Source organism: Triplophysa dalaica, chromosome 21, assembly GCF_015846415.1.
Source record: "Triplophysa dalaica isolate WHDGS20190420 chromosome 21, ASM1584641v1, whole genome shotgun sequence".
Taxonomy (NCBI): domain Eukaryota; kingdom Metazoa; phylum Chordata; class Actinopteri; order Cypriniformes; family Nemacheilidae; genus Triplophysa; species Triplophysa dalaica.
Genome location: NC_079562.1, coordinates 12454959 through 12482716, shown reverse-complemented (window position 1 = coordinate 12482716; position 27758 = coordinate 12454959). Strand labels below are relative to the sequence as shown.

At 43.7% G+C, this 27758-nt stretch overlaps 1 protein-coding gene and 20 non-coding genes across 21 annotated transcripts; all 21 read right to left on the bottom strand.

The window, feature by feature from the left end:
• Positions 1 to 399: 399 nt before the first annotated feature.
• On the bottom strand, positions 400 to 472 carry trnar-ucg (transfer RNA arginine (anticodon UCG)). The gene has a single exon. It is a non-coding gene; the product is annotated as a tRNA-Arg (tRNA).
• Positions 473 to 1668: 1196 nt separating this feature from the next.
• trnar-ucg (transfer RNA arginine (anticodon UCG)) lies at positions 1669 to 1741 on the bottom strand. Its single transcript has one exon. It is a non-coding gene; the product is annotated as a tRNA-Arg (tRNA).
• Positions 1742 to 2937: 1196 nt separating this feature from the next.
• On the bottom strand, positions 2938 to 3010 carry trnar-ucg (transfer RNA arginine (anticodon UCG)). Its single transcript has one exon. It is a non-coding gene; the product is annotated as a tRNA-Arg (tRNA).
• A 1196-nt stretch (positions 3011 to 4206) lies between these two features.
• Positions 4207 to 4279, bottom strand: trnar-ucg (transfer RNA arginine (anticodon UCG)). The gene has a single exon. It is a non-coding gene; the product is annotated as a tRNA-Arg (tRNA).
• A 1196-nt stretch (positions 4280 to 5475) lies between these two features.
• On the bottom strand, positions 5476 to 5548 carry trnar-ucg (transfer RNA arginine (anticodon UCG)). The gene has a single exon. It is a non-coding gene; the product is annotated as a tRNA-Arg (tRNA).
• Positions 5549 to 6744: 1196 nt separating this feature from the next.
• trnar-ucg (transfer RNA arginine (anticodon UCG)) lies at positions 6745 to 6817 on the bottom strand. The gene has a single exon. It is a non-coding gene; the product is annotated as a tRNA-Arg (tRNA).
• Positions 6818 to 8013: 1196 nt separating this feature from the next.
• Positions 8014 to 8086, bottom strand: trnar-ucg (transfer RNA arginine (anticodon UCG)). The gene has a single exon. It is a non-coding gene; the product is annotated as a tRNA-Arg (tRNA).
• Positions 8087 to 9256: 1170 nt separating this feature from the next.
• trnar-ucg (transfer RNA arginine (anticodon UCG)) lies at positions 9257 to 9329 on the bottom strand. The gene has a single exon. It is a non-coding gene; the product is annotated as a tRNA-Arg (tRNA).
• Positions 9330 to 10516: 1187 nt separating this feature from the next.
• trnar-ucg (transfer RNA arginine (anticodon UCG)) lies at positions 10517 to 10589 on the bottom strand. Its single transcript has one exon. It is a non-coding gene; the product is annotated as a tRNA-Arg (tRNA).
• A 1196-nt stretch (positions 10590 to 11785) lies between these two features.
• trnar-ucg (transfer RNA arginine (anticodon UCG)) lies at positions 11786 to 11858 on the bottom strand. Its single transcript has one exon. It is a non-coding gene; the product is annotated as a tRNA-Arg (tRNA).
• Positions 11859 to 12483: 625 nt separating this feature from the next.
• trnar-ucg (transfer RNA arginine (anticodon UCG)) lies at positions 12484 to 12556 on the bottom strand. Its single transcript has one exon. It is a non-coding gene; the product is annotated as a tRNA-Arg (tRNA).
• Positions 12557 to 13752: 1196 nt separating this feature from the next.
• trnar-ucg (transfer RNA arginine (anticodon UCG)) lies at positions 13753 to 13825 on the bottom strand. Its single transcript has one exon. It is a non-coding gene; the product is annotated as a tRNA-Arg (tRNA).
• Positions 13826 to 14449: 624 nt separating this feature from the next.
• trnar-ucg (transfer RNA arginine (anticodon UCG)) lies at positions 14450 to 14522 on the bottom strand. Its single transcript has one exon. It is a non-coding gene; the product is annotated as a tRNA-Arg (tRNA).
• Positions 14523 to 15718: 1196 nt separating this feature from the next.
• trnar-ucg (transfer RNA arginine (anticodon UCG)) lies at positions 15719 to 15791 on the bottom strand. The gene has a single exon. It is a non-coding gene; the product is annotated as a tRNA-Arg (tRNA).
• Positions 15792 to 16987: 1196 nt separating this feature from the next.
• trnar-ucg (transfer RNA arginine (anticodon UCG)) lies at positions 16988 to 17060 on the bottom strand. The gene has a single exon. It is a non-coding gene; the product is annotated as a tRNA-Arg (tRNA).
• Positions 17061 to 18256: 1196 nt separating this feature from the next.
• trnar-ucg (transfer RNA arginine (anticodon UCG)) lies at positions 18257 to 18329 on the bottom strand. The gene has a single exon. It is a non-coding gene; the product is annotated as a tRNA-Arg (tRNA).
• A 1196-nt stretch (positions 18330 to 19525) lies between these two features.
• Positions 19526 to 19598, bottom strand: trnar-ucg (transfer RNA arginine (anticodon UCG)). The gene has a single exon. It is a non-coding gene; the product is annotated as a tRNA-Arg (tRNA).
• Positions 19599 to 20794: 1196 nt separating this feature from the next.
• trnar-ucg (transfer RNA arginine (anticodon UCG)) lies at positions 20795 to 20867 on the bottom strand. The gene has a single exon. It is a non-coding gene; the product is annotated as a tRNA-Arg (tRNA).
• A 1195-nt stretch (positions 20868 to 22062) lies between these two features.
• Positions 22063 to 22135, bottom strand: trnar-ucg (transfer RNA arginine (anticodon UCG)). Its single transcript has one exon. It is a non-coding gene; the product is annotated as a tRNA-Arg (tRNA).
• Positions 22136 to 23331: 1196 nt separating this feature from the next.
• Positions 23332 to 23404, bottom strand: trnar-ucg (transfer RNA arginine (anticodon UCG)). The gene has a single exon. It is a non-coding gene; the product is annotated as a tRNA-Arg (tRNA).
• A 2010-nt stretch (positions 23405 to 25414) lies between these two features.
• LOC130410262 (keratin, type I cytoskeletal 19-like) lies at positions 25415 to 27478 on the bottom strand. Its single transcript, XM_056734848.1, is given in 6 exon segments — positions 25415 to 25639; positions 25748 to 25873; positions 26038 to 26199; positions 26280 to 26414; positions 26825 to 26926; positions 27248 to 27478. Coding segments are annotated over 6 exon segments (981 nt in total).
• Between the last annotated feature and the right edge of the window lie 280 nt (positions 27479 to 27758).

The following is a 27758-nucleotide window of genomic DNA, read 5'->3' as shown; positions in this document are numbered from 1 at the left end:
AGGCACGCGCCACTGCACCCGGCGAGTGCTCGAGATGTCAGCAAGCGAATTGAATCAAGAAAAGTGCACGGAGCGCTCCCTCAAGTGTATGACATTTTTTTTCAACTTAGTATCAAGTTTAGTGTGAGGTACATAAGAGGTCTCCTGCTCTCTATTATTACCAGATTTATCATTAAAGATCTAAAAACAAATAAAAACTTGTACATTTATAAGCTATAGCCTCATTTAAATGAAAGTTTTTATTTAGTACAGAATGTTAGCGCATGTCTGAAAAACATGTTTTTGAATAAAAGCCACAAAAGACTGGGTCTCTCTGTATCACTCAGGCTGTACTACAGAGTCTATTCACTTGCAGAGACAACTGGTGTGCGTCAACGATATAATGGGCATTTTAAACTGCGACCCCGGCAGGACTCGAACCTGCAATCTTCTGATTCGAAGTCAGACGCCTTATCCATTAGGCCACGAGGCCTACAAATGCTCCAAAGTTATGCACTGCTATGAAACAACCACTTGCAGAGACAACTGGTGTAAGTGGACGGTTGTAATGGGCATTTTAAGACTGCAAATCTTAGAAATCTACTAAGTCCGATACCGAACTTAGTACGGACACCCGATCGACATAATCCACTGCAGCCAAGAACCACTGAACTCAAGTGATCCGCCAGCCTCAGACTCCCAGTAGCTTGGATTACAGGCACGCGCCACTGCACCCGGCGAGTGCTCAAGGTGTCAGCAAGCAAATTGAATCAAGAAAAGTGCGCGGAGCGCTCCCTCAAGTCTATGACAATTTTTTTTCAACTTAGTATCAAGTTTAGTGTGAGGTACATAAGAGGTCTCCTGCTCTCTATTATTAACAGATTTATCATTAAAGATCTCAAAACAAACAAAAACTTGTATATTTATAAGCTACAGCCTCATTTAAATGAAAGTATTTATTTAGTACAGGCTGTTAGCACATGTCTGAAAAGCATGTTTTGGTGTAAATGGCACAAAAGACTGGGTCTCGCTGTATCATTCAGGCTGTACTACAGTGTCTATTCACAGGCGCTACCCCACTACTGATCGGCATGGGGGTTTTGACCTGCTCCGTTTCCGACCTGGACCGGTTCACCCCTCCTTAGACGACCTGGTAGTCCCGAGCTCCCCCAGGAGCACCATATCGATACCGAACTTAGTACGGACACCCGATCGACATAGTCCACAGCAGCCAAGAACCCCTGAACTCAAGTGATCCGCCAGCCTCAGACTCCCAGTAGATTGGATTACAGGCACGCGCCACTGCACCCGGCGAGTGCTCGAGATGTCAGCAAGCGAATTGAATCAAGAAAAGTGCACGGAGCGCTCCCTCAAGTGTATGACATTTTTTTTCAACTTAGTATCAAGTTTAGTGTGAGGTACATAAGAGGTCTCCTGCTCTCTATTATTACCAGATTTATCATTAAAGATCTAAAAACAAATAAAAACTTGTACATTTATAAGCTATAGCCTCATTTAAATGAAAGTTTTTATTTAGTACAGAATGTTAGCGCATGTCTGAAAAACATGTTTTTGAATAAAAGCCACAAAAGACTGGGTCTCTCTGTATCACTCAGGCTGTACTACAGAGTCTATTCACTTGCAGAGACAACTGGTGTGCGTCAACGATATAATGGGCATTTTAAACTGCGACCCCGGCAGGACTCGAACCTGCAATCTTCTGATTCGAAGTCAGACGCCTTATCCATTAGGCCACGAGGCCTACGAATGCTCCAAAGTTATGCACTGCTATGCAACAACCACTTGCAGAGACAACTGGTGCAAGTGGACGGTTGTAATGGGCATTTTAAGACTGCAAATCTTAGAAATCTACTAAGTCCGATACCGAACTTAGTACGGACACCCGATCGACATAGTCCACTGCAGCCAAGAACCCCTGAACTCAAGTGATCCGCCAGCCTCAGACTCCCAGTAGCTTGGATTACAGGCACGCGCCACTGCACCCGGCGAGTGCTCAAGGTGTCAGCAAGCAAATTGAATCAAGAAAAGTGCGCGGAGCGCTCCCTCAAGTCTATGACAATTTTTTTTCAACTTAGTATCAAGTTTAGTGTGAGGTACATAAGAGGTCTCCTGCTCTCTATTATTAACAGATTTATCATTAAAGATCTCAAAACAAACAAAAACTTGTATATTTATAAGCTACAGCCTCATTTAAATGAAAGTATTTATTTAGTACAGGCTGTTAGCACATGTCTGAAAAACATGTTTTGGTGTAAATGGCACAAAAGACTGGGTCTCGCTGTATCATTCAGGCTGTACTACAGTGTCTATTCACAGGCGCTACCCCACTACTGATCGGCATGGGGGTTTTGACCTGCTCCGTTTCCGACCTGGACCGGTTCACCCCTCCTTAGACGACCTGGTAGTCCCGAGCTCCCCCAGGAGCACCATATCGATACCGAACTTAGTACGGACACCCGATCGACATAGTCCACTGCAGCCAAGAACCCCTGAACTCAAGTGATCCGCCAGCCTCAGACTCCCAGTAGCTTGGATTACAGGCACGCGCCACTGCACCCGGCGAGTGCTCGAGATGTCAGCAAGCGAATTGAATCAAGAAAAGTGCACGGAGCGCTCCCTCAAGTGTATGACATTTTTTTTCAACTTAGTATCAAGTTTAGTGTGAGGTACATAAGAGGTCTCCTGCTCTCTATTATTACCAGATTTATCATTAAAGATCTAAAAACAAACAAAAACTTGTATATTTATAAGCTACAGCCTCATTTAAATGAAAGTATTTATTTAGTACAGGCTGTTAGCACATGTCTGAAAAACATGTTTTGGTGTAAATGGCACAAAAGACTGGGTCTCGCTGTATCATTCAGGCTGTACTACAGTGTCTATTCACTTGCAGAGACAACTGGTGTGCGTCAACGATATAATGGGCATTTTAAACTGCGACCCCGGCAGGACTCGAACCTGCAATCTTCTGATTCGAAGTCAGACGCCTTATCCATTAGGCCACGAGGCCTACGAATGCTCCAAAGTTATGCACTGCTATGCAACAACCACTTGCAGAGACAACTGGTGTAAGTGGACGGTTGTAATGGGCATTTTAAGACTGCAAATCTTAGAAATCTACTAAGTCCGATACCGAACTTAGTACGGACACCCGATCGACATAATCCACTGCAGCCAAGAACCACTGAACTCAAGTGATCCGCCAGCCTCAGACTCCCAGTAGCTTGGATTACAGGCACGCGCCACTGCACCCGGCGAGTGCTCAAGGTGTCAGCAAGCAAATTGAATCAAGAAAAGTGCGCGGAGCGCTCCCTCAAGTCTATGACAATTTTTTTTCAACTTAGTATCAAGTTTAGTGTGAGGTACATAAGAGGTCTCCTGCTCTCTATTATTAACAGATTTATCATTAAAGATCTCAAAACAAACAAAAACTTGTATATTTATAAGCTACAGCCTCATTTAAATGAAAGTATTTATTTAGTACAGGCTGTTAGCACATGTCTGAAAAGCATGTTTTGGTGTAAATGGCACAAAAGACTGGGTCTCGCTGTATCATTCAGGCTGTACTACAGTGTCTATTCACAGGCGCTACCCCACTACTGATCGGCATGGGGGTTTTGACCTGCTCCGTTTCCGACCTGGACCGGTTCACCCCTCCTTAGACGACCTGATAGTCCCGAGCTCCCCCAGGAGCACCATATCGATACCGAACTTAGTACGGACACCCGATCGACATAGTCCACAGCAGCCAACAACCCCTGAACTCAAGTGATCCACCAGCCTCAGACTCCCAGTAGATTGGATTACAGGCACGCGCCACTGCACCCGGCGAGTGCTCGAGATGTCAGCAAGCGAATTGAATCAAGAAAAGTGCACGGAGCGCTCCCTCAAGTGTATGACATTTTTTTTCAACTTAGTATCAAGTTTAGTGTGAGGTACATAAGAGGTCTCCTGCTCTCTATTATTACCAGATTTATCATTAAAGATCTAAAAACAAATAAAAACTTGTACATTTATAAGCTATAGCCTCATTTAAATGAAAGTTTTTATTTAGTACAGAATGTTAGCGCATGTCTGAAAAACATGTTTTTGAATAAAAGCCACAAAAGACTGGGTCTCTCTGTATCACTCAGGCTGTACTACAGAGTCTATTCACTTGCAGAGACAACTGGTGTGCGTCAACGATATAATGGGCATTTTAAACTGCGACCCCGGCAGGACTCGAACCTGCAATCTTCTGATTCGAAGTCAGACGCCTTATCCATTAGGCCACGAGGCCTACGAATGCTCCAAAGTTATGCACTGCTATGAAACAACCACTTGCAGAGACAACTGGTGTAAGTGGACGGTTGTAATGGGCATTTTAAGACTGCAAATCTTAGAAATCTACTAAGTCCGATACCGAACTTAGTACGGACACCCGATCGACATAATCCACTGCAGCCAAGAACCACTGAACTCAAGTGATCCGCCAGCCTCAGACTCCCAGTAGCTTGGATTACAGGCACGCGCCACTGCACCCGGCGAGTGCTCAAGGTGTCAGCAAGCAAATTGAATCAAGAAAAGTGCGCGGAGCGCTCCCTCAAGTCTATGACAATTTTTTTTCAACTTAGTATCAAGTTTAGTGTGAGGTACATAAGAGGTCTCCTGCTCTCTATTATTAACAGATTTATCATTAAAGATCTCAAAACAAACAAAAACTTGTATATTTATAAGCTACAGCCTCATTTAAATGAAAGTATTTATTTAGTACAGGCTGTTAGCACATGTCTGAAAAGCATGTTTTGGTGTAAATGGCACAAAAGACTGGGTCTCGCTGTATCATTCAGGCTGTACTACAGTGTCTATTCACAGGCGCTACCCCACTACTGATCGGCATGGGGGTTTTGACCTGCTCCGTTTCCGACCTGGACCGGTTCACCCCTCCTTAGACGACCTGGTAGTCCCGAGCTCCCCCAGGAGCACCATATCGATACCGAACTTAGTACGGACACCCGATCGACATAGTCCACAGCAGCCAAGAACCCCTGAACTCAAGTGATCCGCCAGCCTCAGACTCCCAGTAGATTGGATTACAGGCACGCGCCACTGCACCCGGCGAGTGCTCGAGATGTCAGCAAGCGAATTGAATCAAGAAAAGTGCACGGAGCGCTCCCTCAAGTGTATGACATTTTTTTTCAACTTAGTATCAAGTTTAGTGTGAGGTACATAAGAGGTCTCCTGCTCTCTATTATTACCAGATTTATCATTAAAGATCTAAAAACAAATAAAAACTTGTACATTTATAAGCTATAGCCTCATTTAAATGAAAGTTTTTATTTAGTACAGAATGTTAGCGCATGTCTGAAAAACATGTTTTTGAATAAAAGCCACAAAAGACTGGGTCTCTCTGTATCACTCAGGCTGTACTACAGAGTCTATTCACTTGCAGAGACAACTGGTGTGCGTCAACGATATAATGGGCATTTTAAACTGCGACCCCGGCAGGACTCGAACCTGCAATCTTCTGATTCGAAGTCAGACGCCTTATCCATTAGGCCACGAGGCCTACGAATGCTCCAAAGTTATGCACTGCTATGCAACAACCACTTGCAGAGACAACTGGTGCAAGTGGACGGTTGTAATGGGCATTTTAAGACTGCAAATCTTAGAAATCTACTAAGTCCGATACCGAACTTAGTACGGACACCCGATCGACATAGTCCACTGCAGCCAAGAACCCCTGAACTCAAGTGATCCGCCAGCCTCAGACTCCCAGTAGCTTGGATTACAGGCACGCGCCACTGCACCCGGCGAGTGCTCAAGGTGTCAGCAAGCAAATTGAATCAAGAAAAGTGCGCGGAGCGCTCCCTCAAGTCTATGACAATTTTTTTTCAACTTAGTATCAAGTTTAGTGTGAGGTACATAAGAGGTCTCCTGCTCTCTATTATTAACAGATTTATCATTAAAGATCTCAAAACAAACAAAAACTTGTATATTTATAAGCTACAGCCTCATTTAAATGAAAGTATTTATTTAGTACAGGCTGTTAGCACATGTCTGAAAAACATGTTTTGGTGTAAATGGCACAAAAGACTGGGTCTCGCTGTATCATTCAGGCTGTACTACAGTGTCTATTCACAGGCGCTACCCCACTACTGATCGGCATGGGGGTTTTGACCTGCTCCGTTTCCGACCTGGACCGGTTCACCCCTCCTTAGACGACCTGGTAGTCCCGAGCTCCCCCAGGAGCACCATATCGATACCGAACTTAGTACGGACACCCGATCGACATAGTCCACTGCAGCCAAGAACCCCTGAACTCAAGTGATCCGCCAGCCTCAGACTCCCAGTAGCTTGGATTACAGGCACGCGCCACTGCACCCGGCGAGTGCTCGAGATGTCAGCAAGCGAATTGAATCAAGAAAAGTGCACGGAGCGCTCCCTCAAGTGTATGACATTTTTTTTCAACTTAGTATCAAGTTTAGTGTGAGGTACATAAGAGGTCTCCTGCTCTCTATTATTACCAGATTTATCATTAAAGATCTAAAAACAAATAAAAACTTGTACATTTATAAGCTATAGCCTCATTTAAATGAAAGTTTTTATTTAGTACAGAATGTTAGCGCATGTCTGAAAAACATGTTTTTGAATAAAAGCCACAAAAGACTGGGTCTCTCTGTATCACTCAGGCTGTACTACAGAGTCTATTCACTTGCAGAGACAACTGGTGTGCGTCAACGATATAATGGGCATTTTAAACTGCGACCCCGGCAGGACTCGAACCTGCAATCTTCTGATTCGAAGTCAGACGCCTTATCCATTAGGCCACGAGGCCTACGAATGCTCCAAAGTTATGCACTGCTATGCAACAACCACTTGCAGAGACAACTGGTGTAAGTGGACGGTTGTAATGGGCATTTTAAGACTGCAAATCTTAGAAATCTACTAAGTCCGATACCGAACTTAGTACGGACACCCGATCGACATAGTCCACTGCAGCCAAGAACCACTGAACTCAAGTGATCCGCCAGCCTCAGACTCCCAGTAGCTTGGATTACAGGCACGCGCCACTGCACCCGGCGAGTGCTCAAGGTGTCAGCAAGCAAATTGAATCAAGAAAAGTGCGCGGAGCGCTCCCTCAAGTCTATGACAATTTTTTTTCAACTTAGTATCAAGTTTAGTTTGAGGTACATAAGAGGTCTCCTGCTCTCTATTATTAACAGATTTATCATTAAAGATCTCAAAACAAACAAAAACTTGTATATTTATAAGCTACAGCCTCATTTAAATGAAAGTATTTATTTAGTACAGGCTGTTAGCACATGTCTGAAAAGCATGTTTTGGTGTAAATGGCACAAAAGACTGGGTCTCGCTGTATCATTCAGGCTGTACTACAGTGTCTATTCACAGGCGCTACCCCTCTACTGATCGGCATGGGGGTTTTGACCTGCTCCGTTTCCGACCTGGACCGGTTCACCCCTCCTTAGACGACCTGATAGTCCCGAGCTCCCCCAGGAGCACCATATCGATACCGAACTTAGTACGGACACCCGATCGACATAGTCCACTGCAGCCAAGAACCCCTGAACTCAAGTGATCCGCCAGCCTCAGACTCCCAGTAGCTTGGATTACAGGCACGCGCCACTGCACCCGGCGAGTGCTCGAGATGTCAGCAAGCGAATTGAATCAAGAAAAGTGCACGGAGCGCTCCCTCAAGTGTATGACATTTTTTTTCAACTTAGTATCAAGTTTAGTGTGAGGTACATAAGAGGTCTCCTGCTCTCTATTATTACCAGATTTATCATTAAAGATCTAAAAACAAATAAAAACTTCTACATTTATAAGCTATAGCCTCATTTAAATGAAAGTTTTTATTTAGTACAGAATGTTAGCGCATGTCTGAAAAACATGTTTTTGAATAAAAGCCACAAAAGACTGGGTCTCTCTGTATCACTCAGGCTGTACTACAGAGTCTATTCACTTGCAGAGACAACTGGTGTGCGTCAACGATATAATGGGCATTTTAAACTGCGACCCCGGCAGGACTCGAACCTGCAATCTTCTGATTCGAAGTCAGACGCCTTATCCATTAGGCCACGAGGCCTACGAATGCTCCAAAGTTATGCACTGCTATGCAACAACCACTTGCAGAGACAACTGGTGTAAGTGGACGGTTGTAATGGGCATTTTAAGACTGCAAATCTTAGAAATCTACTAAGTCCGATACCGAACTTAGTACGGACACCCGATCGACATAATCCACTGCAGCCAAGAACCACTGAACTCAAGTGATCCGCCAGCCTCAGACTCCCAGTAGCTTGGATTACAGGCACGCGCCACTGCACCCGGCGAGTGCTCAAGGTGTCAGCAAGCAAATTGAATCAAGAAAAGTGCACAGACTTTTCAACTTAGTATCAAGTTTAGTGTGAGGTACATAAGAGGTCTCCTGCTCTCTATTATTAACAGATTTATCATTAAAGATCTCAAAACAAACAAAAACTTGTATATTTATAAGCTACAGCCTCATTTAAATGAAAGTATTTATTTAGTACAGGCTGTTAGCACATGTCTGAAAAACATGTTTTGGTGTAAATGGCACAAAAGACTGGGTCTCGCTGTATCATTCAGGCTGTACTACAGTGTCTATTCACAGGCGCTACCCCACTACTGATCGGCATGGGGGTTTTGACCTGCTCCGTTTCCGACCAGGACCGGTTCACCCCTCCTTAGACGACCTGGTAGTCCCGAGCTCCCCCAGGAGCACCATATCGATACCGAACTTAGTACGGACACCCGATCGACATAGTCCACTGCAGCCAAGAACCCCTGAACTCAAGTGATCCGCCAGCCTCAGACTCCCAGTAGATTGGATTACAGGCACGCGCCACTGCACCCGGCGAGTGCTCGAGATGTCAGCAAGCGAATTGAATCAAGAAAAGTGCACGGAGCGCTCCCTCAAGTGTATGACATTTTTTTTCAACTTAGTATCAAGTTTAGTGTGAGGTACATAAGAGGTCTCCTGCTCTCTATTATTACCAGATTTATCATTAAAAATCTAAAAACAAATAAAAACTTGTACATTTATAAGCTATAGCCTCATTTAAATGAAAGTTTTTATTTAGTACAGAATGTTAGCGCATGTCTGAAAAACATGTTTTTGAATAAAAGCCACAAAAGACTGGGTCTCTCTGTATCACTCAGGCTGTACTACAGAGTCTATTCACTTGCAGAGACAACTGGTGTGCGTCAACGATATAATGGGCATTTTAAACTGCGACCTCGGCAGGACTCGAACCTGCAATCTTCTGATTCGAAGTCAGACGCCTTATCCATTAGGCCACGAGGCCTACGAATGCTCCAAAGTTATGCACTGCTATGCAACAACCACTTGCAGAGACAACTGGTGTAAGTGGACGGTTGTAATGGGCATTTTAAGACTACAAATCTACTAAGTCCGATACCGAACTTAGTACGGAGACCCGATCGACATAATCCACTGCAGCCAAGAACCACTGAACTCAAGTGGTCCGCCAGCCTCAGACTCCCAGTAGCTTGGATTACAGGCACGCGCCACTGCACCCGGCGAGTGCTCAAGGTGTCAGCAAGCAAATTGAATCAAGAAAAGTGCGCGGAGCGCTCCCTCAAGTCTATGACAATTTTTTTTCAACTTAGTATCAAGTTTAGTGTGAGGTACATAAGAGGTCTCCTGCTCTCTATTATTAACAGATTTATCATTAAAGATCTCAAAACAAACAAAAACTTGTATATTTATAAGCTACAGCCTCATTTAAATGAAAGTATTTATTTAGTACAGGCTGTTAGCACATGTCTGAAAAACATGTTTTGGTGTAAATGGCACAAAAGACTGGGTCTCGCTGTATCATTCAGGCTGTACTACAGTGTCTATTCACAGGCGCTACCCCACTACTGATCGGCATGGGGGTTTTGACCTGCTCCGTTTCCGACCTGGACCGGTTCACCCCTCCTTAGACGACCTGGTAGTCCCGAGCTCCCCCAGGAGCACCATATCGATACCGAACTTAGTACGGACACCCGATCGACATAGTCCACTGCAGCCAAGAACCCCTGAACTCAAGTGATCCGCCAGCCTCAGACTCCCAATAGCTTGGATTACAGGCACGCGCCACTGCACCCGGCGAGTGCTCGAGATGTCAGCAAGCGAATTGAATCAAGAAAAGTGCACGGAGCGCTCCCTCAAGTGTATGACATTTTTTTTCAACTTAGTATCAAGTTTAGTGTGAGGTACATAAGAGGTCTCCTGCTCTCTATTATTACCAGATTTATCATTAAAGATCTCAAAACAAATAAAAACTTGTACATTTATAAGCTATAGCCTCATTTAAATGAAAGTTTTTATTTAGTACAGAATGTTAGCGCATGTCTGAAAAACATGTTTTTGAATAAAAGCCACAAAAGACTGGGTCTCTCTGTATCACTCAGGCTGTACTACAGAGTCTATTCACTTGCAGAGACAACTGGTGTGCGTCAACGATATAATGGGCATTTTAAACTGCGACCTCGGCAGGACTCGAACCTGCAATCTTCTGATTCGAAGTCAGACGCCTTATCCATTAGGCCACGAGGCCTACGAATGCTCCAAAGTTATGCACTGCTATGCAACAACCACTTGCAGAGACAACTGGTGTAAGTGGACGGTTGTAATGGGCATTTTAAGACTGCAAATCTTAGAAATCTACTAAGTCCGATACCGAACTTAGTACGGACACCCGATCGACATAGTCCACTGCAGCCAAGAACCCCTGAACTCAAGTGATCCGCCAGCTCCAGACTCCCAGTAGCTTGGATTACAGGCACGCGCCACTGCACCCGGCGAGTGCTCAAGGTGTCAGCAAGCCAATTGAATCAAGAAAAGTGCGCGGAGCGCTCCCTCAAGTGTATGACAATTTTTTTTCAACTTAGTATCAAGTTTAGTGTGAGGTACATAAGAGGTCTCCTGCTCTCTATTATTAACAGATTTATCATTAAAGATCTCAAAACAAACAAAAACTTGTATATTTATAAGCTACAGCCTCATTTAAATGAAAGTATTTATTTAGTACAGGCTGTTAGCACATGTCTGAAAAACATGTTTTGGTGTAAATGGCACAAAAGACTGGGTCTCGCTGTATCATTCAGGCTGTACTACAGTGTCTATTCACTGGCGCTAACCCACTACTGATCGGCATGGGGGTTTTGACCTGCTCCGTTTCCGACCTGGACCGGTTCACCCCTCCTTAGACGACCTGGTAGTCCCGAGCTCCCCCAGGAGCACCATATCGATACCGAACTTAGTACGGAAACCCGATCGACATAGTCCACTGCAGCCAAGAACCCCTGAACTCAAGTGATCCGCCAGCCTCAGACTCCCAATAGCTTGGATTACAGGCACGCGCCACTGCACCCGGCGAGTGCTCGAGATGTCAGCAAGCGAATTGAATCAAGAAAAGTGCACGGAGCGCTCCCTAAAGTGTATGACATTTTTTTTCAACTTAGTATCAAGTTTAGTGTGAGGTACATAAGAGGTCTCCTGCTCTCTATTATTACCAGATTTATCATTAAAGATCTAAAAACAAATAAAAACTTGTACATTTATAAGCTACAGCCTCATTTAAATGAAAGTTTTTATTTAGTACAGAATGTTAGCGCATGTCTGAAAAACATGTTTTTGAATAAAAGCCACAAAAGACTGGGTCTCTCTGTATCACTCAGGCTGTACTACAGAGTCTATTCACTTGCAGAGACAACTGGTGTGCGTCAACGATATAATGGGCATTTTAAACTGCGACCCCGGCAGGACTCGAACCTGCAATCTTCTGATTCGAAGTCAGACGCCTTATCCATTAGGCCACGAGTCCTACGAATGCTTCAAAGTTATGCACTGCTATGCAACAACCACTTGCAGAGACAACTGGTGTCAGCCAAGATGGTTGTAATGGGCATTTTAAGACTGCAAATCTTAGAAATCTACTAAGTCCGATACCGAACTTAGTACGGACACCCGATCGACATAATCCACTGCAGCCAAGAACCACTGAACTCAAGTGATCCGCCAGCCTCAGACTCCCAGTAGCTTGGATTACAGGCACGCGCCACTGCACCCGGCGAGTGCTCAAGGTGTCAGCAAGCAAATTGAATCAAGAAAAGTGCGCGGAGCGCTCCCTCAAGTCTATGACAATTTTTTTTCAACTTAGTATCAAGTTTAGTGTGAGGTACATAAGAGGTCTCCTGCTCTCTATTGTTAACAGATTTATCATTAAAGATCTCAAAACAAACAAAAACTTGTATATTTATAAGCTACAGCCTCATTTAAATGAAAGTATTTATTTAGTACAGGCTGTTAGCACATGTCTGAAAAACATGTTTTTGAATAAAAGCCACAAAAGACTGGGTCTCTCTGTATCACTCAGGCTGTACTACAGAGTCTATTCACTTGCAGAGACAACTGGTGTGCGTCAACGATATAATGGGCATTTTAAACTGCGACCCCGGCAGGACTCGAACCTGCAATCTTCTGATTCGAAGTCAGACGCCTTATCCATTAGGCCACGAGGCCTACAAATGCTCCAAAGTTATGCACTGCTATGCAACAACCACTTGCAGAGACAACTGGTGTAAGTGGACGGTTGTAATGGGCATTTTAAGACTGCAAATCTTAGAAATCTACTAAGTCCGATACCGAACTTAGTACGGACACCCGATCGACATAGTCCACTGCAGCCAAGAACCCCTGAACTCAAGTGATCCGCCAGCTCCAGACTCCCAGTAGCTTGGATTACAGGCACGCGCCACTGCACCCGGCGAGTGCTCAAGGTGTCAGCAAGCCAATTGAATCAAGAAAAGTGCGCGGAGCGCTCCCTCAAGTGTATGACAATTTTTTTTCAACTTAGTATCAAGTTTAGTGTGAGGTACATAAGAGGTCTCCTGCTCTCTATTATTAACAGATTTATCATTAAAGATCTCAAAACAAACAAAAACTTGTATATTTATAAGCTACAGCCTCATTTAAATGAAAGTATTTATTTAGTACAGGCTGTTAGCACATGTCTGAAAAACATGTTTTGGTGTAAATGGCACAAAAGACTGGGTCTCGCTGTATCATTCAGGCTGTACTACAGTGTCTATTCACTGGCGCTAACCCACTACTGATCGGCATGGGGGTTTTGACCTGCTCCGTTTCCGACCTGGACCGGTTCACCCCTCCTTAGACGACCTGGTAGTCCCGAGCTCCCCCAGGAGCACCATATCGATACCGAACTTAGTACGGACACCCGATCGACATAGTCCACTGCAGCCAAGAACCCCTGAACTCAAGTGATCCGCCAGCCTCAGACTCCCAATAGCTTGGATTACAGGCACGCGACACTGCACCCGGCGAGTGCTCGAGATGTCAGCAAGCGAATTGAATCAAGAAAAGTGCACGGAGCGCTCCCTAAAGTGTATGACATTTTTTTTCAACTTAGTATCAAGTTTAGTGTGAGGTACATAAGAGGTCTCCTGCTCTCTATTATTACCAGATTTATCATTAAAGATCTAAAAACAAATAAAAACTTGTACATTTATAAGCTACAGCCTCATTTAAATGAAAGTTTTTATTTAGTACAGAATGTTAGCGCATGTCTGAAAAACATGTTTTTGAATAAAAGCCACAAAAGACTGGGTCTCTCTGTATCACTCAGGCTGTACTACAGAGTCTATTCACTTGCAGAGACAACTGGTGTGCGTCAACGATATAATGGGCATTTTAAACTGCGACCCCTGCAGGACTCGAACCTGCAATCTTCTGATTCGAAGTCAGACGCCTTATCCATTAGGCCACGAGGCCTACGAATGCTCCAAAGTTATGCACTGCTATGCAACAACCACTTGCAGAGACAACTGGTGTCAGCCAAGATGGTTGTAATGGGCATTTTAAGACTGCAAATCTTAGAAATCTACTAAGTCCGATACCGAACTTAGTACGGACACCCGATCGACATAATCCACTGCAGCCAAGAACCACTGAACTCAAGTGATCCGCCAGCCTCAGACTCCCAGTAGCTTGGATTACAGGCACGCGCCACTGCACCCGGCGAGTGCTCAAGGTGTCAGCAAGCGAATTGAATCAAGAAAAGTGCACGGAGCGCTCCCTCAAGTGTATGACATTTTTTTTCAACTTAGTATCAAGTTTAGTGTGAGGTACATAAGAGGTCTCCTGCTCTCTATTATTACCAGATTTATCATTAAAGATCTAAAAACAAATAAAAACTTGTACATTTATAAGCTATAGCCTCATTTAAATGAAAGTTTTTATTTAGTACAGAATGTTAGCGCATGTCTGAAAAACATGTTTTTGAATAAAAGCCACAAAAGACTGGGTCTCTCTGTATCACTCAGGCTGTACTACAGAGTCTATTCACTTGCAGAGACAACTGGTGTGCGTCAACGATATAATGGGCATTTTAAACTGCGACCCCGGCAGGACTCGAACCTGCAATCTTCTGATTCGAAGTCAGACGCCTTATCCATTAGGCCACGAGGCCTACAAATGCTCCAAAGTTATGCACTGCTATGCAACAACCACTTGCAGAGACAACTGGTGTAAGTGGACGGTTGTAATGGGCATTTTAAGACTGCAAATCTTAGAAATCTACTAAGTCCGATACCGAACTTAGTACGGACACCCGATCGACATAGTCCACTGCAGCCAAGAACCCCTGAACTCAAGTGATCCGCCAGCCTCAGACTCCCAGTAGCTTGGATTACAGGCACGCGCCACTGCACCCGGCGAGTGCTCAAGGTGTCAGCAAGCCAATTGAATCAAGAAAAGTGCGCGGAGCGCTCCCTCAAGTGTATGACAATTTTTTTTCAACTTAGTATCAAGTTTAGTGTGAGGTACATAAGAGGTCTCCTGCTCTCTATTATTAACAGATTTATCATTAAAGATCTCAAAACAAACAAAAACTTGTATATTTATAAGCTACAGCCTCATTTAAATGAAAGTATTTATTTAGTACAGGCTGTTAGCACATGTCTGAAAAACATGTTTTGGTGTAAATGGCACAAAAGACTGGGTCTCGCTGTATCATTCAGGCTGTACTACAGTGTCTATTCACAGGCGCTACCCCACTACTGATCGGCATGGGGGTTTTGACCTGCTCCGTTTCCGACCTGGACCGGTTCACCCCTCCTTAGACGACCTGGTAGTCCCGAGCTCCCCCAGGAGCACCATATCGATACCGAACTTAGTACGGACACCCGATCGACATAGTCCACTGCAGCCAAGAACCCCTGAACTCAAGTGATCCGCCAGCCTCAGACTCCCAGTAGCTTGGATTACAGGCACGCGCCACTGCACCCGGCGAGTGCTCGAGATGTCAGCAAGCGAATTGAATCAAGAAAAGTGCACGGAGCGCTCCCTCAAGTGTATGACATTTTTTTTCAACTTAGTATCAAGTTTAGTGTGAGGTACATAAGAGGTCTCCTGCTCTCTATTATTACCAGATTTATCATTAAAGATCTCAAAACAAATAAAAACTTGTACATTTATAAGCTATAGCCTCATTTAAATGAAAGTTTTTATTTAGTACAGAATGTTAGCGCATGTCTGAAAAACATGTTTTTGAATAAAAGCCACAAAAGACTGGGTCTCTCTGTATCACTCAGGCTGTACTACAGAGTCTATTCACTTGCAGAGACAACTGGTGTGCGTCAACGATATAATGGGCATTTTAAACTGCGACCCCGGCAGGACTCGAACCTGCAATCTTCTGATTCGAAGTCAGACGCCTTATCCATTAGGCCACGAGGCCTACGAATGCTCCAAAGTTATGCACTGCTATGCAACAACCACTTGCAGAGACAACTGGTGTAAGTGGACGGTTGTAATGGGCATTTTAAGACTGCAAATCTTAGAAATCTACTAAGTCCGATACCGAACTTAGTACGGACACCCGATCGACATAGTCCACTGCAGCCAAGAACCACTGAACTCAAGTGATCCGCCAGCCTCAGACTCCCAGTAGCTTGGATTACAGGCACGCGCCACTGCACCCAGCGAGTGCTCAAGGTGTCAGCAAGCAAATTGAATCAAGAAAAGTGCACGGAGCGCTCCCTCAAGTCTATGACAATTTTTTTTCAACTTAGTATCAAGTTTAGTGTGAGGTACATAAGAGGTCTCCTGCTCTCTATTATTAACAGATTTATCATTAAAGATCTCAAAACAAACAAAAACTTGTATATTTATAAGCTACAGCCTCATTTAAATGAAAGTATTTATTTAGTACAGGCTGTTAGCACATGTCTGAAAAACATGTTTTGGTGTAAATGGCACAAAAGACTGGGTCTCGCTGTATCATTCAGGCTGTACTACAGTGTCTATTCACAGGCGCTACCCCACTACTGATCGGCATGGGGGTTTTGACCTGCTCCGTTTCCGACCTGGACCGGTTCACCCCTCCTTAGACGACCTGGTAGTCCCGAGCTCCCCCAGGAGCACCATATCGATACCGAACTTAGTACGGACACCCGATCGACATAGTCCACTGCAGCCAAGAACCCCTGAACTCAAGTGATCCGCCAGCCTCAGACTCCCAGTAGCTTGGATTACAGGCACGCGCCACTGCACCCGGCGAGTGCTCGAGATGTCAGCAAGCGAATTGAATCAAGAAAAGTGCACGGAGCGCTCCCTCAAGTGTATGACATTTTTTTTCAACTTAGTATCAAGTTTAGTGTGAGGTACATAAGAGGTCTCCTGCTCTCTATTATTACCAGATTTATCATTAAAAATCTAAAAACAAATAAAAACTTGTACATTTATAAGCTATAGCCTCATTTAAATGAAAGTTTTTATTTAGTACAGAATGTTAGCGCATGTCTGAAAAACATGTTTTTGAATAAAAGCCACAAAAGACTGGGTCTCTCTGTATCACTCAGGCTGTACTACAGAGTCTATTCACTTGCAGAGACAACTGGTGTGCGTCAACGATATAATGGGCATTTTAAACTGCGACCCCGGCAGGACTCGAACCTGCAATCTTCTGATTCGAAGTCAGACGCCTTATCCATTAGGCCACGAGGCCTACGAATGCTCCAAAGTTATGCACTGCTATCCAACAACCACTTGCAGAGACAACTGGTGTAAGTGGACGGTTGTAATGGGCATTTTAAGACTGCAAATCTTAGAAATCTACTAAGTCCGATACCGAACTTAGTACGGACACCCGATCGACATAGTCCACTGCAGCCAAGAACCACTGAACTCAAGTGATCCGCCAGCCTCAGACTCCCAGTAGCTTGGATTACAGGCACGCGCCACTGCACCCAGCGAGTGCTCAAGGTGTCAGCAAGCAAATTGAATCAAGAAAAGTGCACGGAGCGCTCCCTCAAGTGTATGACAATTTTTTTTCAACTTAGTATCAAGTTTAGTGTGAGGTACATAAGAGGTCTCCTGCTCTCTATTATTAACAGATTTATCGTTAAAGATCTCAAAACAAACAAAAACTTGTATATTTATAAGCTACAGCCTCATTTAAATGAAAGTATTTATTTAGTACAGGCTGTTAGCACATGTCTGAAAAACATGTTTTGGTGTAAATGGCACAAAAGACTGGGTCTCGCTGTATCATTCAGGCTGTACTACAGTGTCTATTCACAGGCGCTACCCCACTACTGATCGGCATGGGGGTTTTGACCTGCTCCGTTTCCGACCTGGACCGGTTCACCCCTCCTTAGACGACCTGGTAGTCCCGAGCTCCCCCAGGAGCACCATATCGATACCGAACTTAGTACGGACACCCGATCGACATAGTCCACTGCAGCCAAGAACCCCTGAACTCAAGTGATCCGCCAGCCTCAGACTCCCAGTAGCTTGGATTACAGGCACGCGCCACTGCACCCGGCGAGTGCTCGAGATGTCAGCAAGCGAATTGAATCAAGAAAAGTGCACGGAGCGCTCCCTCAAGTGTATGACATTTTTTTTCAACTTAGTATCAAGTTTAGTGTGAGGTACATAAGAGGTCTCCTGCTCTCTATTATTACCAGATTTATCATTAAAGATCTAAAAACAAATAAAAACTTGTACATTTATAAGCTATAGCCTCATTTAAATGAAAGTTTTTATTTAGTACAGAATGTTAGCGCATGTCTGAAAAACATGTTTTTGAATAAAAGCCACAAAAGACTGGGTCTCTCTGTATCACTCAGGCTGTACTACAGAGTCTATTCACTTGCAGAGACAACTGGTGTGCGTCAACGATATAATGGGCATTTTAAACTGCGACCCCGGCAGGACTCGAACCTGCAATCTTCTGATTCGAAGTCAGACGCCTTATCCATTAGGCCACGAGGCCTACGAATGCTCCAAAGTTATGCACTGCTATCCAACAACCACTTGCAGAGACAACTGGTGTAAGTGGACGGTTGTAATGGGCATTTTAAGACTGCAAATCTTAGAAATCTACTAAGTCCGATACCGAACTTAGTACGGACACCCGATCGACATAGTCCACTGCAGCCAAGAACCACTGAACTCAAGTGATCCGCCAGCCTCAGACTCCCAGTAGCTTGGATTACAGGCACGCGCCACTGCACCCAGCGAGTGCTCAAGGTGTCAGCAAGCAAATTGAATCAAGAAAAGTGCACGGAGCGCTCCCTCAAGTCTATGACAATTTTTTTTCAACTTAGTATCAAGTTTAGTGTGAGGTACATAAGAGGTCTCCTGCTCTCTATTATTAACAGATTTATCATTAAAGATCTCAAAACAAACAAAAACTTGTATATTTATAAGCTACAGCCTCATTTAAATGAAAGTATTTATTTAGTACAGGCTGTTAGCACATGTCTGAAAAACATGTTTTGGTGTAAATGGCACAAAAGACTGGGTCTCGCTGTATCATTCAGGCTGTACTACAGTGTCTATTCACAGGCGCTACCCCACTACTGATCGGCATGGGGGTTTTGACCTGCTCCGTTTCCGACCTGGACCGGTTCACCCCTCCTTAGACGACCTGGTAGTCCCGAGCTCCCCCAGGAGCACCATATCGATACCGAACTTAGTACGGACACCCGATCGACATAGTCCACTGCAGCCAAGAACCCCTGAACTCAAGTGATCCGCCAGCCTCAGACTCCCAGTAGCTTGGATTACAGGCACGCGCCACTGCACCCGGCGAGTGCTCGAGATGTCAGCAAGCGAATTGAATCAAGAAAAGTGCACGGAGCGCTCCCTCAAGTGTATGACATTTTTTTTCAACTTAGTATCAAGTTTAGTGTGAGGTACATAAGAGGTCTCCTGCTCTCTATTATTACCAGATTTATCATTAAAAATCTAAAAACAAATAAAAACTTGTACATTTATAAGCTATAGCCTCATTTAAATGAAAGTTTTTATTTAGTACAGAATGTTAGCGCATGTCTGAAAAACATGTTTTTGAATAAAAGCCACAAAAGACTGGGTCTCTCTGTATCACTCAGGCTGTACTACAGAGTCTATTCACTTGCAGAGACAACTGGTGTGCGTCAACGATATAATGGGCATTTTAAACTGCGACCCCGGCAGGACTCGAACCTGCAATCTTCTGATTCGAAGTCAGACGCCTTATCCATTAGGCCACGAGGCCTACGAATGCTCCAAAGTTATGCACTGCTATCCAACAACCACTTGCAGAGACAACTGGTGTAAGTGGACGGTTGTAATGGGCATTTTAAGACTGCAAATCTTAGAAATCTACTAAGTCCGATACCGAACTTAGTACGGACACCCGATCGACATAGTCCACTGCAGCCAAGAACCACTGAACTCAAGTGATCCGCCAGCCTCAGACTCCCAGTAGCTTGGATTACAGGCACGCGCCACTGCACCCAGCGAGTGCTCAAGGTGTCAGCAAGCAAATTGAATCAAGAAAAGTGCACGGAGCGCTCCCTCAAGTGTATGACAATTTTTTTTCAACTTAGTATCAAGTTTAGTGTGAGGTACATAAGAGGTCTCCTGCTCTCTATTATTAACAGATTTATCGTTAAAGATCTCAAAACAAACAAAAACTTGTATATTTATAAGCTACAGCCTCATTTAAATGAAAGTATTTATTTAGTACAGGCTGTTAGCACATGTCTGAAAAACATGTTTTGGTGTAAATGGCACAAAAGACTGGGTCTCGCTGTATCATTCAGGCTGTACTACAGTGTCTATTCACAGGCGCTACCCCACTACTGATCGGCATGGGGGTTTTGACCTGCTCCGTTTCCGACCTGGACCGGTTCACCCCTCCTTAGACGACCTGGTAGTCCCGAGCTCCCCCAGGAGCACCATATCGATACCGAACTTAGTACGGACACCCGATCGACATAGTCCACTGCAGCCAAGAACCCCTGAACTCAAGTGATCCGCCAGCCTCAGACTCCCAGTAGCTTGGATTACAGGCACGCGCCACTGCACCCGGCGAGTGCTCGAGATGTCAGCAAGCGAATTGAATCAAGAAAAGTGCACGGAGCGCTCCCTCAAGTGTATGACATTTTTTTTCAACTTAGTATCAAGTTTAGTGTGAGGTACATAAGAGGTCTCCTGCTCTCTATTATTACCAGATTTATCATTAAAGATCTCAAAACAAATAAAAACTTGTACATTTATAAGCTATAGCCTCATTTAAATGAAAGTTTTTATTTAGTACAGAATGTTAGCGCATGTCTGAAAAACATGTTTTTGAATAAAAGCCACAAAAGACTGGGTCTCTCTGTATCACTCAGGCTGTACTACAGAGTCTATTCACTTGCAGAGACAACTGGTGTGCGTCAACGATATAATGGGCATTTTAAACTGCGACCCCGGCAGGACTCGAACCTGCAATCTTCTGATTCGAAGTCAGACGCCTTATCCATTAGGCCACGAGGCCTACGAATGCTCCAAAGTTATGCACTGCTATGCAACAACCACTTGCAGAGACAACTGGTGTAAGTGGACGGTTGTAATGGGCATTTTAAGACTGCAAATCTTAGAAATCTACTAAGTCCGATACCGAACTTAGTACGGACACCCGATCGACATAGTCCACTGCAGCCAAGAACCACTGAACTCAAGTGATCCGCCAGCCTCAGACTCCCAGTAGCTTGGATTACAGGCACGCGCCACTGCACCCAGCGAGTGCTCAAGGTGTCAGCAAGCAAATTGAATCAAGAAAAGTGCACGGAGCGCTCCCTCAAGTGTATGACAATTTTTTTTCAACTTAGTATCAAGTTTAGTGTGAGGTACATAAGAGGTCTCCTGCTCTCTATTATTAACAGATTTATCATTAAAGATCTCAAAACAAACAAAAACTTGTATATTTATAAGCTACAGCCTCATTTAAATGAAAGTATTTATTTAGTACAGGCTGTTAGCACATGTCTGAAAAACATGTTTTGGTGTAAATGGCACAAAAGACTGGGTCTCGCTGTATCATTCAGGCTGTACTACAGTGTCTATTCACAGGCGCTACCCCACTACTGATCGGCATGGGGTTTTGACCTGCTCCGTTTCCGTCCTGGACCGGTTCACCCCTCCTTAGACGACCTGGTAGTCCCGAGCTCCCCCAGGAGCACCATATCGATACCGAACTTAGTACGGACACCCGATCGACATAGTCCACTGCAGCCAAGAACCCCTGAACTCAAGTGATCCGCCAGCCTCAGACTCCCAGTAGCTTGGATTACAGGCACGCGCCACTGCACCCGGCGAGTGCTCGAGATGTCAGCAAGCGAATTGAATCAAGAAAAGTGCACGGAGCGCTCCCTCAAGTGTATGACATTTTTTTTCAACTTAGTATCAAGTTTAGTGTGAGGTACATAAGAGGTCTCCTGCTCTCTATTATTACCAGATTTATCATTAAAGATCTAAAAACAAATAAAAACTTGTACATTTATAAGCTATAGCCTCATTTAAATGAAAGTTTTTATTTAGTACAGAATGTTAGCGCATGTCTGAAAAACATGTTTTTGAATAAAAGCCACAAAAGACTGGGTCTCTCTGTATCACTCAGGCTGTACTACAGAGTCTATTCACTTGCAGAGACAACTGGTGTGCGTCAACGATATAATGGGCATTTTAAACTGCGACCCCGGCAGGACTCGAACCTGCAATCTTCTGATTCGAAGTCAGACGCCTTATCCATTAGGCCACGAGGCCTACGAATGCTCCAAAGTTATGCACTGCTATCCAACAACCACTTGCAGAGACAACTGGTGTAAGTGGACGGTTGTAATGGGCATTTTAAGACTGCAAATCTTAGAAATCTACTAAGTCCGATACCGAACTTAGTACGGACACCCGATCGACATAGTCCACTGCAGCCAAGAACCACTGAACTCAAGTGATCCGCCAGCCTCAGACTCCCAGTAGCTTGGATTACAGGCACGCGCCACTGCACCCAGCGAGTGCTCAAGGTGTCAGCAAGCAAATTGAATCAAGAAAAGTGCACGGAGCGCTCCCTCAAGTGTATGACAATTTTTTTTCAACTTAGTATCAAGTTTAGTGTGAGGTACATAAGAGGTCTCCTGCTCTCTATTATTAACAGATTTATCGTTAAAGATCTCAAAACAAACAAAAACTTGTATATTTATAAGCTACAGCCTCATTTAAATGAAAGTATTTATTTAGTACAGGCTGTTAGCACATGTCTGAAAAACATGTTTTGGTGTAAATGGCACAAAAGACTGGGTCTCGCTGTATCATTCAGGCTGTACTACAGTGTCTATTCACAGGCGCTACCCCACTACTGATCGGCATGGGGGTTTTGACCTGCTCCGTTTCCGACCTGGACCGGTTCACCCCTCCTTAGACGACCTGGTAGTCCCGAGCTCCCCCAGGAGCACCATATCGATACCGAACTTAGTACGGACACCCGATCGACATAGTCCACTGCAGCCAAGAACCCCTGAACTCAAGTGATCCGCCAGCCTCAGACTCCCAGTAGCTTGGATTACAGGCACGCGCCACTGCACCCGGCGAGTGCTCGAGATGTCAGCAAGCGAATTGAATCAAGAAAAGTGCACGGAGCGCTCCCTCAAGTGTATGACATTTTTTTTCAACTTAGTATCAAGTTTAGTGTGAGGTACATAAGAGGTCTCCTGCTCTCTATTATTTCCAGATTTATCATTAAAGATCTAAAAACAAATAAAAACTTGTACATTTCTAAGCTATAGCCTCATTTAAATGAAAGTTTTTATTTAGTACAGAATGTTAGCGCATGTCTGAAAAACATGTTTTTGAATAAAAGCCACAAAAGACTGGGTCTCTCTGTATCACTCAGGCTGTACTACAGAGTCTATTCACTTGCAGAGACAACTGGTGTGCGTCAACGATATAATGGGCATTTTAAACTGCGACCCCGGCAGGACTCGAACCTGCAATCTTCTGATTCGAAGTCAGACGCCTTATCCATTAGGCCACGAGGCCTACGAAAGCTCCAAAGTTATGCACTGCTATCCAACAACCACTTGCAGAGACAACTGGTGTAAGTGGACGGTTGTAATGGGCATTTTAAGACTGCAAATCTTAGAAATCTACTAAGTCCGATACCGAACTTAGTACGGACACCCGATCGACATAGTCCACTGCAGCCAAGAACCACTGAACTCAAGTGATCCGCCAGCCTCAGACTCCCAGTAGCTTGGATTACAGGCACGTGCCACTGCACCCGGCGAGTGCTCAAGGTGTCAGCAAGCAAATTGAATCAAGAAAAGTGCACGGAGCGCTCCCTCAAGTCTATGACAATTTTTTTTCAACTTAGTATCAAGTTTAGTGTGAGGTACATAAGAGGTCTCCTGCTCTCTATTATTAACAGATTTATCATTAAAGATCTCAAAACATACAAAAACTTGTATATTTATAAGCTACAGCCTCATTTAAATGAAAGTATTTATTTAGTACAGGCTGTTAGCACATGTCTGAAAAACATGTTTTGGTGTAAATGGCACAAAAGACTGGGTCTCGCTGTATCATTCAGGCTGTACTACAGTGTCTATTCACAGGCGCTACCCCACTACTGATTGGCATGGGGTTTTGACCTGCTCCGTTTCCGACCTGGACCGGTTCACCCCTCCTTAGACGACCTGGTAGTCCCGAGCTCCCCCAGGAGCACCATATCGATACCGAACTTAGTACGGACACCCGATCGACATAGTCCACTGCAGCCAAGAACCCCTGAACTCAAGTGATCCACCAGCCTCAGACTCCGAGTAGCTTGGATTACAGGCACGCGCCACTGCACCCGGCGAGTGCTCGAGATGTCAGCAAGCGAAATGAATCAAGAAAAGTGCACGGAGCGCTCCCTCAAGTGTATGACATTTTTTTTCAACTTAGTATCAAGTTTAGTGTGAGGTACATAAGAGGTCTCCTGCTCTCTATTATTACCAGATTTATCATTAAAGATCTAAAAACAAATAAAAACTTGTACATTTCTAAGCTATAGCCTCATTTAAATGAAAGTTTTTATTTTTACCCGGCGAGTTCTCGAGATGTCAGCAAGCGAATTAAATCAAGAAAAGTGAACGGAGCGCTCCCTCAAGTGTATGACAATTTTTTAAGTGTAATGTAGTGCATAAGATCAACTTTTTAAACATGCTCCCTTTGTTCATCTGTAATATTTTACTATTTGCAGTTTGCGTTTCAAATAGTGTTCAACTCCTTGCAAATGCATCACGTTCCCAAATGATATTCAATTTCAGTGCACTAAATGAGAGTCATGTCCTCTAATATTGCACTATAGCCTCAACACTTTTCATTTCCAAAAAATGATCAGAATTGTTTTTATTATGTGTTCCAATGACTTATATATATTGTCTTTTGTTGCGCCTTTTTGATATATAAAGAATTAAGTAAAAGTGTAAAAAATCACAGAATATATTGTATAAGATAAAGTGAGAGAAAAAAGAGAAAACAAAGAGAAAAAACATAATAGGATTAAACTTTATTAGGGATCACACATCAGAAATCGCAGTCTACTGCCTTATAGTGGCTTAATAGTGATTGTTTAATCCAATACATAGCTGCCAAGACCCTGCCATGCATTCTTGTTAATATCGATTGCTGTATTATAAGACTTGTTTACATTGGACAAATTTTTCCCAAGGCATCCCACACACATTGGTCGAGGTACACTGTACACCTATAAGGGGAAAAGATAAATTTTTAAGCATAACATATATAACCCCAACACATTTATTTGAAATATATATTTAAATCAAAATTACCTTCTCCTTGAGACCTAGAAATAGAAAAGACATTGGAAAAGCAATAAGTATAAGCCAAAAAAAACTAAAAACCCATTACAGAAGGTTCTGTAATTGAGAGGCCTAGTTAACATACAGTTCACCAAAGTGGTTTATAATGTACTGTGATTAAAATAATGTATAGCGCAAATGGAACATATCAACAATTTCATTTTTAGGTAAAAGAAAAAAGCACTCACCTGATGTCCTGATTTTCCAGCAAGCACCTGTAGGTGGCGATCTCCTTCTCCAGGCGGCTCTTGATGTCCAGCAGTGCATCATAGTCACTGCCCTGTTGCTCAATACCAGTGTGCACCTGACACAGTTCTGCTTCCAGTATGTTGATATGCTTCTGGAATTCAGCTAACATCGCACCATACCGAGCCTCTGTGTCTCCCAGTGAACATTGCAGTGCTCCTTTCTGTGTTGATGAAGAGAACTCAATAACCCAACATCAATCCCCTTATACCCCTTATAACCATATCTCAAACCTCAAATCTTTCTGCATTTCCTCTGTCTCTCATCTTACCTTGTTGATTTGAGACAGTAGTTCGATCTCCAGGCACTGCAACGTGCGTCGCAAATCTGCAATTTGTGACCTTGAGGTTTCCATGCACTCTGTGTTGCCGGCCACATGTTTGCACAGTTCCGCTGTCTTTTAAAGAGAATCAGAAGCACACAAACAGCATATTAAAAAATGTTTAGATGCCACATCTGTGACCTTTAACTGTATTATCACAACTGGAAGCTACATTTTTTAGTCAGGGAAATGAAACATACAATAAAGGATTCTTAATGAAAAAGGTTAACAAATCTCACCTTCTCTCTGAACCAGCACTCCTGCTTCTTGCGGTGTTTATCTATAATGGTCTCATAATGAGAACGTATTTCTTCCAAAACTTGTTTCAGGTCTTGCTGTGGAGCTGCATCCACTTCCACACACACTGTCTGTGATAACTGACAAATCAGTGCCTCCACATCCTGTAACCACACAAAGTGTACTCAGGTCTTTGACCAACAAAACGGCTTCTGATTTAATAAAAAGATTTTACAAACCAAACCTCCTGGTGTTTCTTTTTCAAGAATGCAAGTTCTTCCTCCAAAAGGCAGATCTGTGCCTCCAGGTCGGTTTTTGACAGGCATGTCTTTTCTAGTATGTAGCGCAGATTAGAAGTGTCTGCCTCCACACACTGACGCTATGGCTGACTCATGGTCAAATCTAAACGAAGGGTTGGTCAGATGGGGAACATCAATCAATGTTTAAATCACCATGTCAAAAGTTATTTAGCACTGTCTCAATAGATATATCTAAAGTGGTAGTTCATCTAAACATGAACTTTCTGTCATGATTTATTCGATCCCATGTCATTTCAAACCTGTATGACTTATAAAATAAGATATTTTGAAGAAAGTTAGTAACCGTACAGCGCTGGCACCCGTTCACTTCTATTGCATAGACACAAAACTAATGCAAATCAATGGGTGCCAGCTACCAACTTTCTTCAAAATATCTTCTTTTATGCTCTGTGGAAAAAAGAGAGTCAAACAGATATGAAATGACATGAGGGTGAGTAAATCATGACAGAATTTTCATTTTTGGATGAACTATCAAAGAGTAATCTCACTTTATTCTGAAATCATCAGCAGCCAATTTAGCATTGTCGATCTGCAGGATGATGCTGGCATTTTTGATGGTAGCCTCACGTATCTATAATTTGAAAACAAGAATAAAAATGTGTTAATATGGATTTTATATGAGTGTGCAACAAGCCATTAATGGACTTGATACACAGATCTAGAAACATTTAGACACACAACAAAGCAATTCCAGTTTGTATACTCTGACTTCTATGTTGCTTTTGTCTTAATTAAACCACCTTTCATCGAACTATCTATCAGCACACAAATGTGCAATATTCGTATAAAATATATATATTTTTATATTGTAGTGAATTGTATTGTATTACATTTACTCAACAACGTTTCTAAGTGATTTTGCCATCTGTTTTGCTGTTTGTTAGAATTGTACCTTTTCTTGCAGACAGTGGATGGTGTTCAAGAAGCAGCTGTAGTCCCTCTGACAGATGGGCCTTTTCTTCTCGTAGTAGTCCCGGATTATCTTCTCCAGATTGGCATTGGAAGCCTCCAGAGATCGCACCTTCTCCAGGTAGCAAGCCAGACGGTTGTTCAGGTTCTGCATGGTGACCTTCTCAGACTTCTGGAGGTAGTCATAATCCACTTCATGGCATTTACCAGCCATGATTTTTGGACCAAATCCACCATGGCATGCACTCATTTTATATGGCAGGCATGGAGAGCAAGTAATTGGACGATAAGTGCAGGTGGAAATGCGGGTGCTTCCTCCACAGCCATACACACTGTGTGCTTTCGTACCACAACGACGGGGAATTATTATGGACTTTGAGGTCACGGAGCAGGGTTTTGTGCAGGTTTTAGAGCAGGTTATGGAAGAGGTCTTCTTGTAGGGGACTGGGCAAGTCTTCACGCAGGTATCAGGGCAGATTTTGGGGCAGGTCTTC